This window comes from Neolamprologus multifasciatus, chromosome 4 (genome assembly GCF_963576455.1).
Source record: "Neolamprologus multifasciatus chromosome 4, fNeoMul1.2, whole genome shotgun sequence".
Classification (NCBI taxonomy): Eukaryota; Metazoa; Chordata; class Actinopteri; order Cichliformes; family Cichlidae; genus Neolamprologus; species Neolamprologus multifasciatus.
In genome coordinates, this window is record NC_140442.1 from 25,188,664 (window position 1) to 25,199,701 (window position 11,038).

An 11,038-nucleotide genomic window follows, 5' to 3' on the forward strand; every position below is an offset into this window, starting at 1 on the left:
ATAAAATTATTGCCAGAAAATTTGAAAATGGAGTGTTTATTAAACTGTCGGAATTTTTTTTTTAATAATTCACGTCAAGTCCAAAGCCCTTAAAATATATGTATATAAAAATGTAACTGTACATACTTGTTAGCGTTTTCAAACTGAATTTGTCATCACTTAAGCCTGCAGTACGTTCGCTGTCCACCAGGGGGCCTTGGCCCACACTGCTGGAAAAGCAGTTACAGATAAAGCTACCCAGCAGTGTGTAGCTGTATAATTAAAGTGCTTTATTCATCAAAGAATAATAATGATGCAATAATATAGCGTATATTATTCCAAATAGGGGGCACACTGCATCATGAGTACTTTTACTGTATGGAAGTGTATTATGATGCTAAAATGTTTGTACTTTTACTTACTCCAGATTATGACTTATATGTAATTGTCTAAGCACGTTTTATTTTTTTTTTATTTTTTTAGATAAAATTATATCAGACACATTTTGTTATTCCAAACTGTATTTATGTAACTGTTGAGTAATTCCCCATTATAGGAGCGCGTCTTTCCTTCCTTTCTTGCCTGCTCCGGTCGTAAACACGCCCCCTGATGCACGCTCCCCTCCATTGGTGTTTGTCATCCGGGGGCGAACTGGGCTGTGCCAGTGGATTTGTGGAGGACTGCTGCTCTGTCTCGCACAGAGAAATCTGTGTAAGATGCAGGACAGTAAACATGTAGCAGCCGTGACCGGATCGACACGCGGTGAACTCCAGATGCAGATGAAGGATCGAGCCATTTGAAAGGTGAGGTCTCCGTGTTTGACGACATTAGCTGTTCTCACATCTGGTTGAGCGGGCGAAGGCAGTGGCTGCATCCTCGACGGAGTGATATAACATCGGCTGGAGAGTTCACGGAGAGCCCGGGATCCCCTGCGGACCCTACACATGTGTCTCTTAGCACGGTTCTACTCGCTTCGGCCCTACTAATTATCGCCTTGGGTTCCCTTTATGTTTTATACCGAATACGTTTCTGTGGCTTCATGTGGAGCTCCTGCATGGAGCCCGTTCTCCCAAATACCTACGCAGGCTGGGCTCGGACATAGTTAACTCGACCAAACTTGTTCGATATTTTTACATGACAAATACGTTTTATCATAAAATCCAGACTTGTTCTGTTTATAACAATCCAGGTACTATTGAAAATTGTTCATTTATTGAAATAGGTTGGTTTTGTGTGGGGAGGTGGCACATAGGGAGGACGCAAGAGGAAGATGATAAATCAAAATGTTCAATGATAAAAAATACAGTGTAGAAAACTGGTTTGGATAAAATTGGGTACGATCTTTAGGTTCAGATGTAGTGCCGTGCCCTTACACACATGGATTACATCAAGTGGGACTGCACTGCACAAAAACCTGTAAACAGCTTTGTATTGAAACTGATGATACACCACAGTTGGCTAAAGAAAACTGGAAAAGTGTTGCCTGCACTGATGGGTCTCAGTTTATGCTTCAACATTCAGAAGGCGCCATGAGAATTGGACATAAACAACATGATCCCTCCTGCCTAGTGCTAACGGTTTTGTGGTGTGATGGATATTGTCTTTGGGCCCCTTAGTAGCTGCTGAGCATTACTCAAATGTCATACCCTACCTGACTGATGTTGCGGTCCGTGTCCATTCCTTTATGACCCATCTTCTGACGGCTGCTTCCAGCAGGATAACACAGGATAACAAATCACGTCGCAAATAATCTCAAAAGGGTTTATAAAAGTCGAATGTTTCATTGTTATTACCTATATATTCATCGTGTTAATATATATATCTATCTTTTAATTCCATCATTGCCTCATATTCATCAGGTTATGGATCCGAGCCTTCCTTCTGTCATCCTTTTCATCCTGATTGGCTATGTTTTAAGCTCTTTTGATAACCGCCACCACAATGTCACCCGCCGGTACGACTACTGCGTGCTTGGAGCCGGCCCCGCAGGACTGCAGATGGGATATTTCCTCTCCAAGGCCAGGAGAAACTATGTCATCTTGGAGAGGAACTCGGGACCCGGCAGCTTCTTCAACAAGTAAGGATCTTTGGGTGAGCTTTCAACATAACACGCGCGTTATCCTCCCGTATAAACTGTGAGGGACGTCTTCTCTGCTTTGTTTTGTGCATGGCAAGGTATCCCAGGCACAGGAAGCTCATCAGCATCAATAAGATCTACACGGGAAGGGGGAACCGAGAGTTCAACCTGCGCCACGACTGGAACTCGCTGCTGAGCGATAAACCTGACCTCCTCTTCAAGAGGGTCAGCGATGAGTTTTACCCGCCCGCTGACGCCTTCCCTCAGTACCTGTCCTTGTTTGTGGGGGAGCTAGGGTTGAGGGTACAGTATGGTGTTGATGTTGGGAGGATCAGGGCAGTGCAGTCTGCAACGGGAAGACACTACATCCTGACTGACCAACATGCGTCAGACTACACGTGCAGGTATTTTGTCTCTTGCTGATCCTCGGAGGAGAAATTTGCATTGGTTTGGATTGCTCTGCTGCACTCTTGTCCTCTCTCCGTCAGCGTCCTCCTGGTAGCCACGGGCCTGTGGGTTCCTCACACGGTGGACTTTGTCGGTGCAGACCTGGTTGAGGGCTATGAGTCCATCTCCACTAACCCCGAGGACTACAAGGACCAGGCCGTGCTCATTCTGGGAAAGGGAAACTCTGCTTTTGAAACAGCCCAGAGCATCTTAGGAAGAGCGAGTCGGGTGCACATGCTCAGTTCCAGCCCCGTTCGCCTTGCGTGGCAAACACATTACGTGGGAGATCTCAGGTAAAATAAAGGATGGTTTCAAAACCATCATTACTTATTATGTCCCATTTTATTTCTTAAACCTGCTCCCCTGCTTATCCAGAGCTGTGAATAATGAGCTGATAGATACGTATCAGCTGAAGTCCCTCGATGGGCTGGCGGAGGCACGTCTGGAGAAGATCGTTATCGCTCAACAAAAGGAGGAAGGCAAGAGGAGACTGGGTGGAAAGAAGAAAGAGAAAAGGAAACAGCTGTATCTCACGTTAAATAAGTACATGCACAGTAGGAACAGTTTTGATGCGACACAGGAAGAACTGCCGGGGCATCACATCGACAACTTCCCCATGCGAAAACCCTATGATCGAGTCATCCGATGCCTCGGATTCCGGTTCAACTTCAGCATATTTGACAGGTGAAGGCTGATGTTACGTGCTCTTCTTATGCTATCTAAGCACAATATGTAAGATAAGCTTGTTCATATTAAAAAATTCTCCTCAGCTCCGCCTGCCCACCGAACAGTGAAAATGCCAAAGGGAGGTTGCCTGAGTTGACGCCCTGGTACGAAGGGAAGAACACCCCGGGTTTGTTCGTGCTGGGAACTGCATCTCACTCCAGAGACTATCGCTCATCTGCTGGCGGCTTTGTGCATGGATTCCGTTACACAGGTGACAGACTGCTGTTGTTTTGTGACATTTTGAAAATCCCGTCACTGTTTGTTAAAGGCATCGTAGCATCAGATGATCTATTGCAAATGTAGTTGGTACAACAGAAAGTGAATTTTGTGCCAGTTCGACCTGTGATGAGGATGATTTTAACATAAACTGTGTTTTGTCTAACACAGCACGAGCTGTACATCGTTTACTTGAACACCGTTACCACAGGAACCCGTGGCCATCAACACAACTGTTGGCAACACATTTGCAGTCGTGGATTCTGAAGCGGGTCGACGAGGCCTCGGGGCCATACCAGATGTTTGAGGTGCTTGGAGATGTCATACTTCTTCGAGGGTAAGTATTTATTGCATGCTTGCTTGTTCCAGCTGTTCTCCTTTTTTCCACTCTTGCTCATTCATGCTTATTAGGTTACATGTCCTGACAGTCTCAGAACTCATACTGACTTTTGGGGGGAGCAGCTAACTTTTTGGGGCTTCCCGTGTAGTTAAAGGCCACTTTTACAAGTAATAAGTCCGCAGTCTAAAACATGGGTATCCATGATCTGATTCTACCTTCCAAAAATTGCAGCACTGCTCCAGTTTTCTGTCTGCAAATTCTGGTAAGCTTGTGTAATCTTTTCCTCAGTTTCCTGTTCAGGAGTGGTAACGTTTTTTTTTCTGCTGCTGTAGCCCATTTGCTCCAAGGTTTTACATGCTGTGCATTAAGAGATGCTCATCTACATATCTTGGTTGTTACAAGTGGTTATTTGAGTTACTGCTGCCATCCCATCGGCTTAAAGCAGTATAATTCTCCTCTGACTTCTGGCATCAACAAGGCATTTTTAGCCAGAGAACAGCTGCTCACTGGACATTTTCTTTAAACCCTAGAGATGGTAATGTGGGGAAAATCCTAGTAGATCAATACTTTCTCAAACACTCAGTCTCAAACACTCTGACACCAGCAACAATGCGATGTTCAAAGTCACTTAAATCACATTTCTTCCACATTCTGTTGCTCAGTTTGAATTGTGGGAGCTCAAAGTGATCATGTCTACATGCCTAAGTTGCATTGTCAAAGAAATGTGCTTGTATTGTTGAGAAAATGCTTTTATCCTTGATTCTTATCTGCTGCTTAGCCTGTTTTACACTCCTGGAGCTGCAGCTACTAGAACACAGAACATCTGCCAAGAATACCTGTTTAATCAATTACATTAATTTCACTCTGATCTGAAATTAACTAAATTGATGTCCAGTTCCTTCAATATTAGGCAGTTATTGTCCTTCTTTGCCAGAAGAGTAAAGTCTCCAAACTATGACATCATCACAAGAAACACAGCTGCAGTTGTTAATATTCATTATATATTTTATTCTCCTTTCTTCTTGACTCTAAGGTCTCACTGTGAATACTTGGAAGAGTTTCCACTCCAGGCCCTGCCTCAGCTCTCCTCTCTTTCTGGCCACGATGTCTCCAAGCATGGACTAATAGTTGTAGTCATGCAATATGGGAAGAAGAAAATAGACTATCTGGGGCGCAGCAGGGCAGAAACAGAGTGGACTAATGCTTGGAAATCCAACTTTCTTCACCCTGTTTTATACTACTATAAAACACTACCTTCTGGTGAGTGGGAATGGTGCCACCATCAAAAAAAAAGATTCGCTGTATACTTGACAGGGAAAAAATAAAATGTGATCTTTTTTTTCCCCCCAGTGGAAGAAATGAAGCTACGTCCCAACGGCTGGCCTTTACCGCGCCCCCAAGCCATTCATCACATAGTGGAGGACTTCCTCACAGAATGGGACGCTCCAATATCTCACATCCAGCCACTGCGACGCTTCCTGGAGCACTGTCTCCAGACTGACCTCAGGGCCTTCTATGCAGGTAATGCACACATTAACAGCTTATCTGGCAAAAAAAAGAATGGTATGTTCCTACTTTTTCAGTTTTTAAATTTTCCAGAGAAACACGTCTAAGAAAAGAAGTACACCTGTGAATGAAGCATGCTTTCAGTTTAGGTTTTGGTAGCTGCTCTGCACTGTGTTGGCAATGTTATTGAAGAAGATAATAGTGAATGTAATAATAGTAAAAATCACTTTCAGAAAGACATCTACTGTAATTTAATGTATTCCCTGTAGCTGTGTAATCCATTGTTCTAAATTTAAATGGAATTAAGAAATGATCAGACAAATAACATGACTTCTTTCAGTAGCTGGCGGATTGACTCATTCCCTTCTGTCCTCCGGTTTTTCAGAATCCTGCTTCCACTTATCCCTCACCCACCGCATGCCACCACTGTTTTGCCAGCAGGGATATCTGAAGCAGCAGGGGATCCCTCGCAACAGCCAGCTGCGACAGCGCGTTCATGACGCAGGACTGACGCACACCGAGCGAGACGTAGGCACATCCGATGCTGACTCGACATTTCCAAATTACCTGGCACCAGCTGGAGCATCCGTATCTTCAGGACTGAAACTTGACTTATGATTGTTTTACCTAAGCGTGCGGCATGCACCTATAAGATTATTCAGAATTGCTACCTCCAGCACCTGCAGTCATTACCTCCACGAGGCCAAATCTTTTTTGGACAGAATGCCATCCTACAGATCTGTGTTTCCTAACCTGTTTACCGGCTTGAAACAAAGCAGTTTTTCTTAGAGAGTTCTGCTGCTTGATTGTTTCAACCAAAGACTAATTCTCCCTTCTTTATCTTATTAGTATTCAAAGTATTAAATAAAACAAAGAACTAAAATTATCCTTTATTATATCACGTTGATATATTTCCTATTCTGTAAGCTGACTGCTGATGCTTTAGATATATCATGTGACAAGTCAAGACCTGCAGATTGGAAACCACTGCTCATCACTTTAGGGAGAGGTACGCTGTCCCATATAAGTTCCAAAGTAATTATTCCTCACAAGTGTTTGTATACAGGATGTTGCGTGTTATTTTCATATCATGCAGATCTATATATCATGTAAAGCTCTACAGGTGGAGGGTGGGTATCACAAATATTTATGCATAAAAATTCTGGTAAATGATTAAACAAACATCAAAAAGGAAACTCTAGTTATTTTGTTTGTTTTTTTATTTAAATTATTGGCTTTTGTATAACATTAGTGCACTTCTCAATGCGCATGCCCAGCGCAATCGTCGGTCCAGCACTGGGACAGTTTGATTGGTTGCTCGATTGCGATCGTGCCATTGGACGGAAGTGAGAGAGCATCTCTTAATCTGATTGGTGATTCATACTTCGAGGTTGTTGGCTGTATGATGGGCGTGGCTTTTACCCGATGAAGTGGAAAATGTGCTATAGGGGACATTTTGGTGTGTGAAGGAAAAAGGCGTCCGCAGTTTAAACACTTTACATTTTTCCAGGATGCAGTGACGCCACCGGGAGAGTAACTGTGTTTTCTGACGCTGTGTAACGGCCCGAAGCGTCGGTGCAAGATAAACATGCTTCAGACGAGGCGGACTCCCGATGCTACTCGCGGCTTTATTTCCCTTTAGCTTCAGCAGGAGTTGTAAGGAACCTTATGCAACGAGTGCAACGCAAAAATAGCTTCTCTATGCCAAGATAAAGTATGGATGGGTGTAGCGCTATCCTTGCCTCGGATAACGACCCGTCCAGCTCGGAGGGGGAATACATGGTGGAGCAGGGACCCGAAGAGGAAGCGGCGGACAGGGAGCAGCAGCAGCAGCGGGGTAACGTGGACGGGATGGACGACATGGGCAACGGTGCTGTCGGGTTTGGGATGAGTGGGACAGGGGAGGGCAAAGTCGTGCTGGGTCGACTCGGACAGAGAGACGACAACGAACTGAGGTACCTGCACTTGCTGTGGGAGCCGGGGCGAGGAGAGTTCGCTGCGGGTGATGTAGCGAGCAAGCTGGGGAAGATAACGGGGAGCAGGGCCAGGCGGCACCACAGAGCCGTGCGGAACCTGGGTCCCATCGGTAAAGATGTTTATGGTAAGCAACGGTATGGTAAAAGAAATTGTGTGTGCGGAGTTGTAGTTATGTGTTTGAAAATGTCGCTGCACAAACTAAGTAGTGCTGTGCAAGACTACAAATGTTGGTATCGACCCGATACCAAGTGAATAACAGGTCGAGTGTTGCCGATACCGATGCTTTTAACCTATAAAGGTTATGTCATGAGATCAATTTGCAAATTCTTTTGAAACTAACTAACCAGCACTAACTCATACTGCTAATGTCACATAAACTGAGAGCTGGTATGGTGTCTGTAAAAATGCATGTCACTAAGTAATGCACGCTGAGAAGATGTGTCACAGTGAATAACAACATAATTCTCAGTGTTGAAGTTCTTATTCCTGTGTTGTTAATTGATAAAATGCTCCTCTGTATAAGGTCTCACATCTAATACAGTGCAATTAGCTTCTTTCCATTAAATTCGGAAGAAATACTAACGTCCCTGTCATTGAATGTTTTCTTTTAACAGCTGCCAAAAGACTGAGGGAAGCAGCAAACAGCAATGATATTGACACAGGTATGAACAGTGATCTTTTTTATGTAGCAGATTAAAACAGGGTTGACAGACAGGCAAAAGCCAGAATATTAAATTTAAAAAGAAAGGCTGACATTACAGCCAAAAACAGAACAGGGTAACATTAGAGATTACATGGAAAACACGGCATAGACATACATGAAAGACAAATTGTCAACATAATTAATAATACTAACAAAAATGTGCTTTTTGTGAGCCTTGGGCTTTTAAATGTAATTTTTACTCTTGGAATAGCCAGTAAAACCCAGTAAAACACTGAGACGTGACCACATTGTAATTAACAGATAATGCACCAGCACAAATGCCACCAACAACATTGACCACTTCAGTGTAGGTTACATCATAGCCTTCACAAAGTTTCACCCCACAAGTTAAAATCAGGCCTAAAGATCAACTCTACAAGGAGAAAGGTCAGGATTGAGGTGATGTGATGACATTTGCTAAAACATCAGAAAGCCTAGTAGTTGGAGGTGAGTGAGTGACTTTTCATTTATACCCAGAAGGAGAGAATTGCATGGGGTCTTGCTTAAACAAAAGAAAAGCATGGATGAATACAGTAAAACACCTTGCGAGCACTGTCTGGGAGGGATGACTTCAAGTTGTGTTTTCCTATTTCCTTTTTTTGAAATTCACATTTTCTTCCTCAGTCCGAAAGCTCCTGCAAGATGATATAGACCCCTGTGCAGCCGATGACAAAGGAAGGACAGCTCTTCATTTCTCTTCCTGCAATGGCAATGAGAGTATTGGTAGGTTGGAGGATTTTTTTGTTTCTGGCTGTCAGTGGCAGATTTTGTTTACTGCGCTTCATATAACTCTGACTGATGCTCATAAATGTCCTTACCTTTACCTGAATTTAATATCAGTTGATCATTGTTCTTTCCCAATGTCTGTTTTATGTTTATAGTGCAGTTGCTGCTGAGCCACGGTGCTGACCCCAACCAGCGAGACAGTCTGGGGAATACCCCCCTCCATCTGGGTAAGAGACCATGACCCAGAAAACTCAAAACTAAAACTGAAGTCAGATTTCTGCATCGGATCATGCATTTCTTTCACAATTCACCTTTTTCACCCCATGTTCCTACAGCGGCCTGTACCAACCATGTGCCTGTAATCACCACACTGCTAAGGGGAGGTAAGACTTTTGTACAGCGGCTAAATTCTCCATCTTTGTGAAACAATTACCAGAACTATATTGCTTTAGATATTATAAGGAGAAGTATCGCCCTAAGGAAACGTGTAAGAATTCATGCATGTTTCTTTTTAAGCACTTGGAACAGTGGAAATGGGGGTGGAGTACTCCAGTTACAATGACATTTGTTTTTTACCAGTGTAGTTTGTCCAAAAACTTAACGCTCAAGTCTGGTAGATAATTAAAATCCAGTGCATATGCATCAGCTGATCAGAGATTTGTCTACCAGCTGCTAATAATTCACCACGGAGTGTTCTAATATGGTAATACACCAGACAACATGCAGTACAATGTGGTGTTAGTAGGGTTGTAGTGAGCCAGCTAGCTTTAAATTAGACATGATACTTGACTCTGGTGGTGGCTAATTAATGGTGTTAGCTAATAAATTAATAAAGTACACAAGCTAATATTAGCCTGAAGAAAGACAGCTTGAGGCAGGTTTTGAGCATGGACTGAGTATATAAAAGATGGACATAGCGTCCAGATCTGAAAAACTATGCAAATATGGAAGTGTCCAGAACCCCTGACTCATTTTAATGCAGGCCACAAGGAGGCAATACATCTGGTTTTATAGAAATCTATCAAATAATATTCCCACCTCCCTTGATCAGTACGCTCACTTTATTGTGTGATTGAGCCTCCATCAGCCTCTAAGCTTGCAGTATTCTTGTTTCTTGGCCTTACTGCCCCTCACTCTTCAGTTCTGGTTTCAGAACTGCAAGAAACCTTCGTAACAGGGTTTTGCTAAACAGTTGGTGATGTCACAGTGACTTTGTTCATCTTTTATATATGTCTCTGGTTTTGATCTACAACACCAAATGAGGCTCTTGACTCAAATGTTCTGTGGATGTCTGTTGTTTTTTCCCAAATGATGCCATATTCCCATCTGGCCAGAAGGGCCTCACTAGAAAAAAACAAACCATGTAGCTCATATGTTGGACAGGAAACTTGTTAGCTTGATAATTGATTTCTTCATGGCTGCCATCTTTAATCTGAGTTAATAAATGAGGAAATGTGATGATAACTTAATTAGAATTTAAAGGCAATTGAAGGTAATGGGTAATTGAGAGGTTTGTTTGTCATTGTTTTTCTTAAGGAGCCCGCGTGGATGCCCTTGATCGAGCTGGCAGGACCCCACTGCATCTAGCACGCTCTAAGCTGAACATTTTGCAGGAGGGAGATTCACGCAGCTTAGAAACACTGAGAGGGGAAGTCACACAGGTAGAAAAAGGCTTTACTTTCTTAGAATAGTAGATGCAAACTGAGTTTGGAAACACACAATCTGACTCTGCTGCTCTTCCCCATTGATGGAGAATTTTTATGTTTTTTTTATCTGCCTGTCAGATTATTCAGATGCTGAGAGAATACCTGAATTTAATGGGCCAGAGTGAAGCTAAAGAGAGGCTGGAGCACATTTCGACACAGTTGGAGCACACGCGCACCAAAGAGCAGGTGAGACCTCATCACTCAGTCTTCAATTCTCCTATTCAGATGGACACATAATATTTGGACAATGCAACTAAACTTTAATATGTATTTCAGATTTGTGTTTTTTTTCTCACCAGCTCTTACACAGTTCTGTGGTTTTCTTACAGGTGGATGAAGTGACTGACTTATTGGCCAGTTTTACATCACTCAGTCTACAGAAACAGAATTTGGGCGACAGGTAGAAGATAAAACACTGAAGAAGTGAAACTCAGCGCCTTTTTTTGGGGGGGAGCGCACAAGCTTCTGCTTTACTAGCTTCGACCTGGCCAGAACAAGCTGAACCACCACGCTGTGGTCATCTCTTAAACTGAACGTTAAGATAAATTGCCCTTTGAAACAGTTGTACTTTTTGTTATATATGTTTGTTTTGATAATTATTTGGTTGTTCTCAAACTGTAGGCTGTACCTCACTG

At 43.1% G+C, this 11,038-nt stretch overlaps 2 protein-coding genes across 2 annotated transcripts; both read left to right on the forward strand.

Moving 5' to 3' along the window:
- Positions 1 to 598: 598 nt before the first annotated feature.
- On the forward strand, positions 599 to 6,478 carry foxred2 (FAD-dependent oxidoreductase domain containing 2). Its single transcript, XM_085156885.1, has 10 exons — positions 599 to 782; positions 1,839 to 2,056; positions 2,155 to 2,460; positions 2,545 to 2,796; positions 2,879 to 3,187; positions 3,274 to 3,440; positions 3,617 to 3,782; positions 4,819 to 5,045; positions 5,136 to 5,306; positions 5,677 to 6,478. Exons 2-10 carry the CDS (start codon positions 1,842 to 1,844, stop codon positions 5,907 to 5,909), a joined length of 2,046 nt encoding a protein of 681 aa, XP_085013011.1. The 5' UTR covers positions 599 to 782; positions 1,839 to 1,841; the 3' UTR covers positions 5,910 to 6,478.
- Positions 6,479 to 6,704: 226 nt separating this feature from the next.
- On the forward strand, positions 6,705 to 10,894 carry ankrd54 (ankyrin repeat domain 54). Its single transcript, XM_085156891.1, has 8 exons — positions 6,705 to 7,392; positions 7,883 to 7,930; positions 8,596 to 8,694; positions 8,853 to 8,924; positions 9,033 to 9,080; positions 10,234 to 10,358; positions 10,482 to 10,589; positions 10,733 to 10,894. Exons 1-8 carry the CDS (start codon positions 7,008 to 7,010, stop codon positions 10,805 to 10,807), a joined length of 960 nt encoding a protein of 319 aa, XP_085013017.1. The 5' UTR covers positions 6,705 to 7,007; the 3' UTR covers positions 10,808 to 10,894.
- The last annotated feature ends 144 nt before the right edge of the window (positions 10,895 to 11,038 follow it).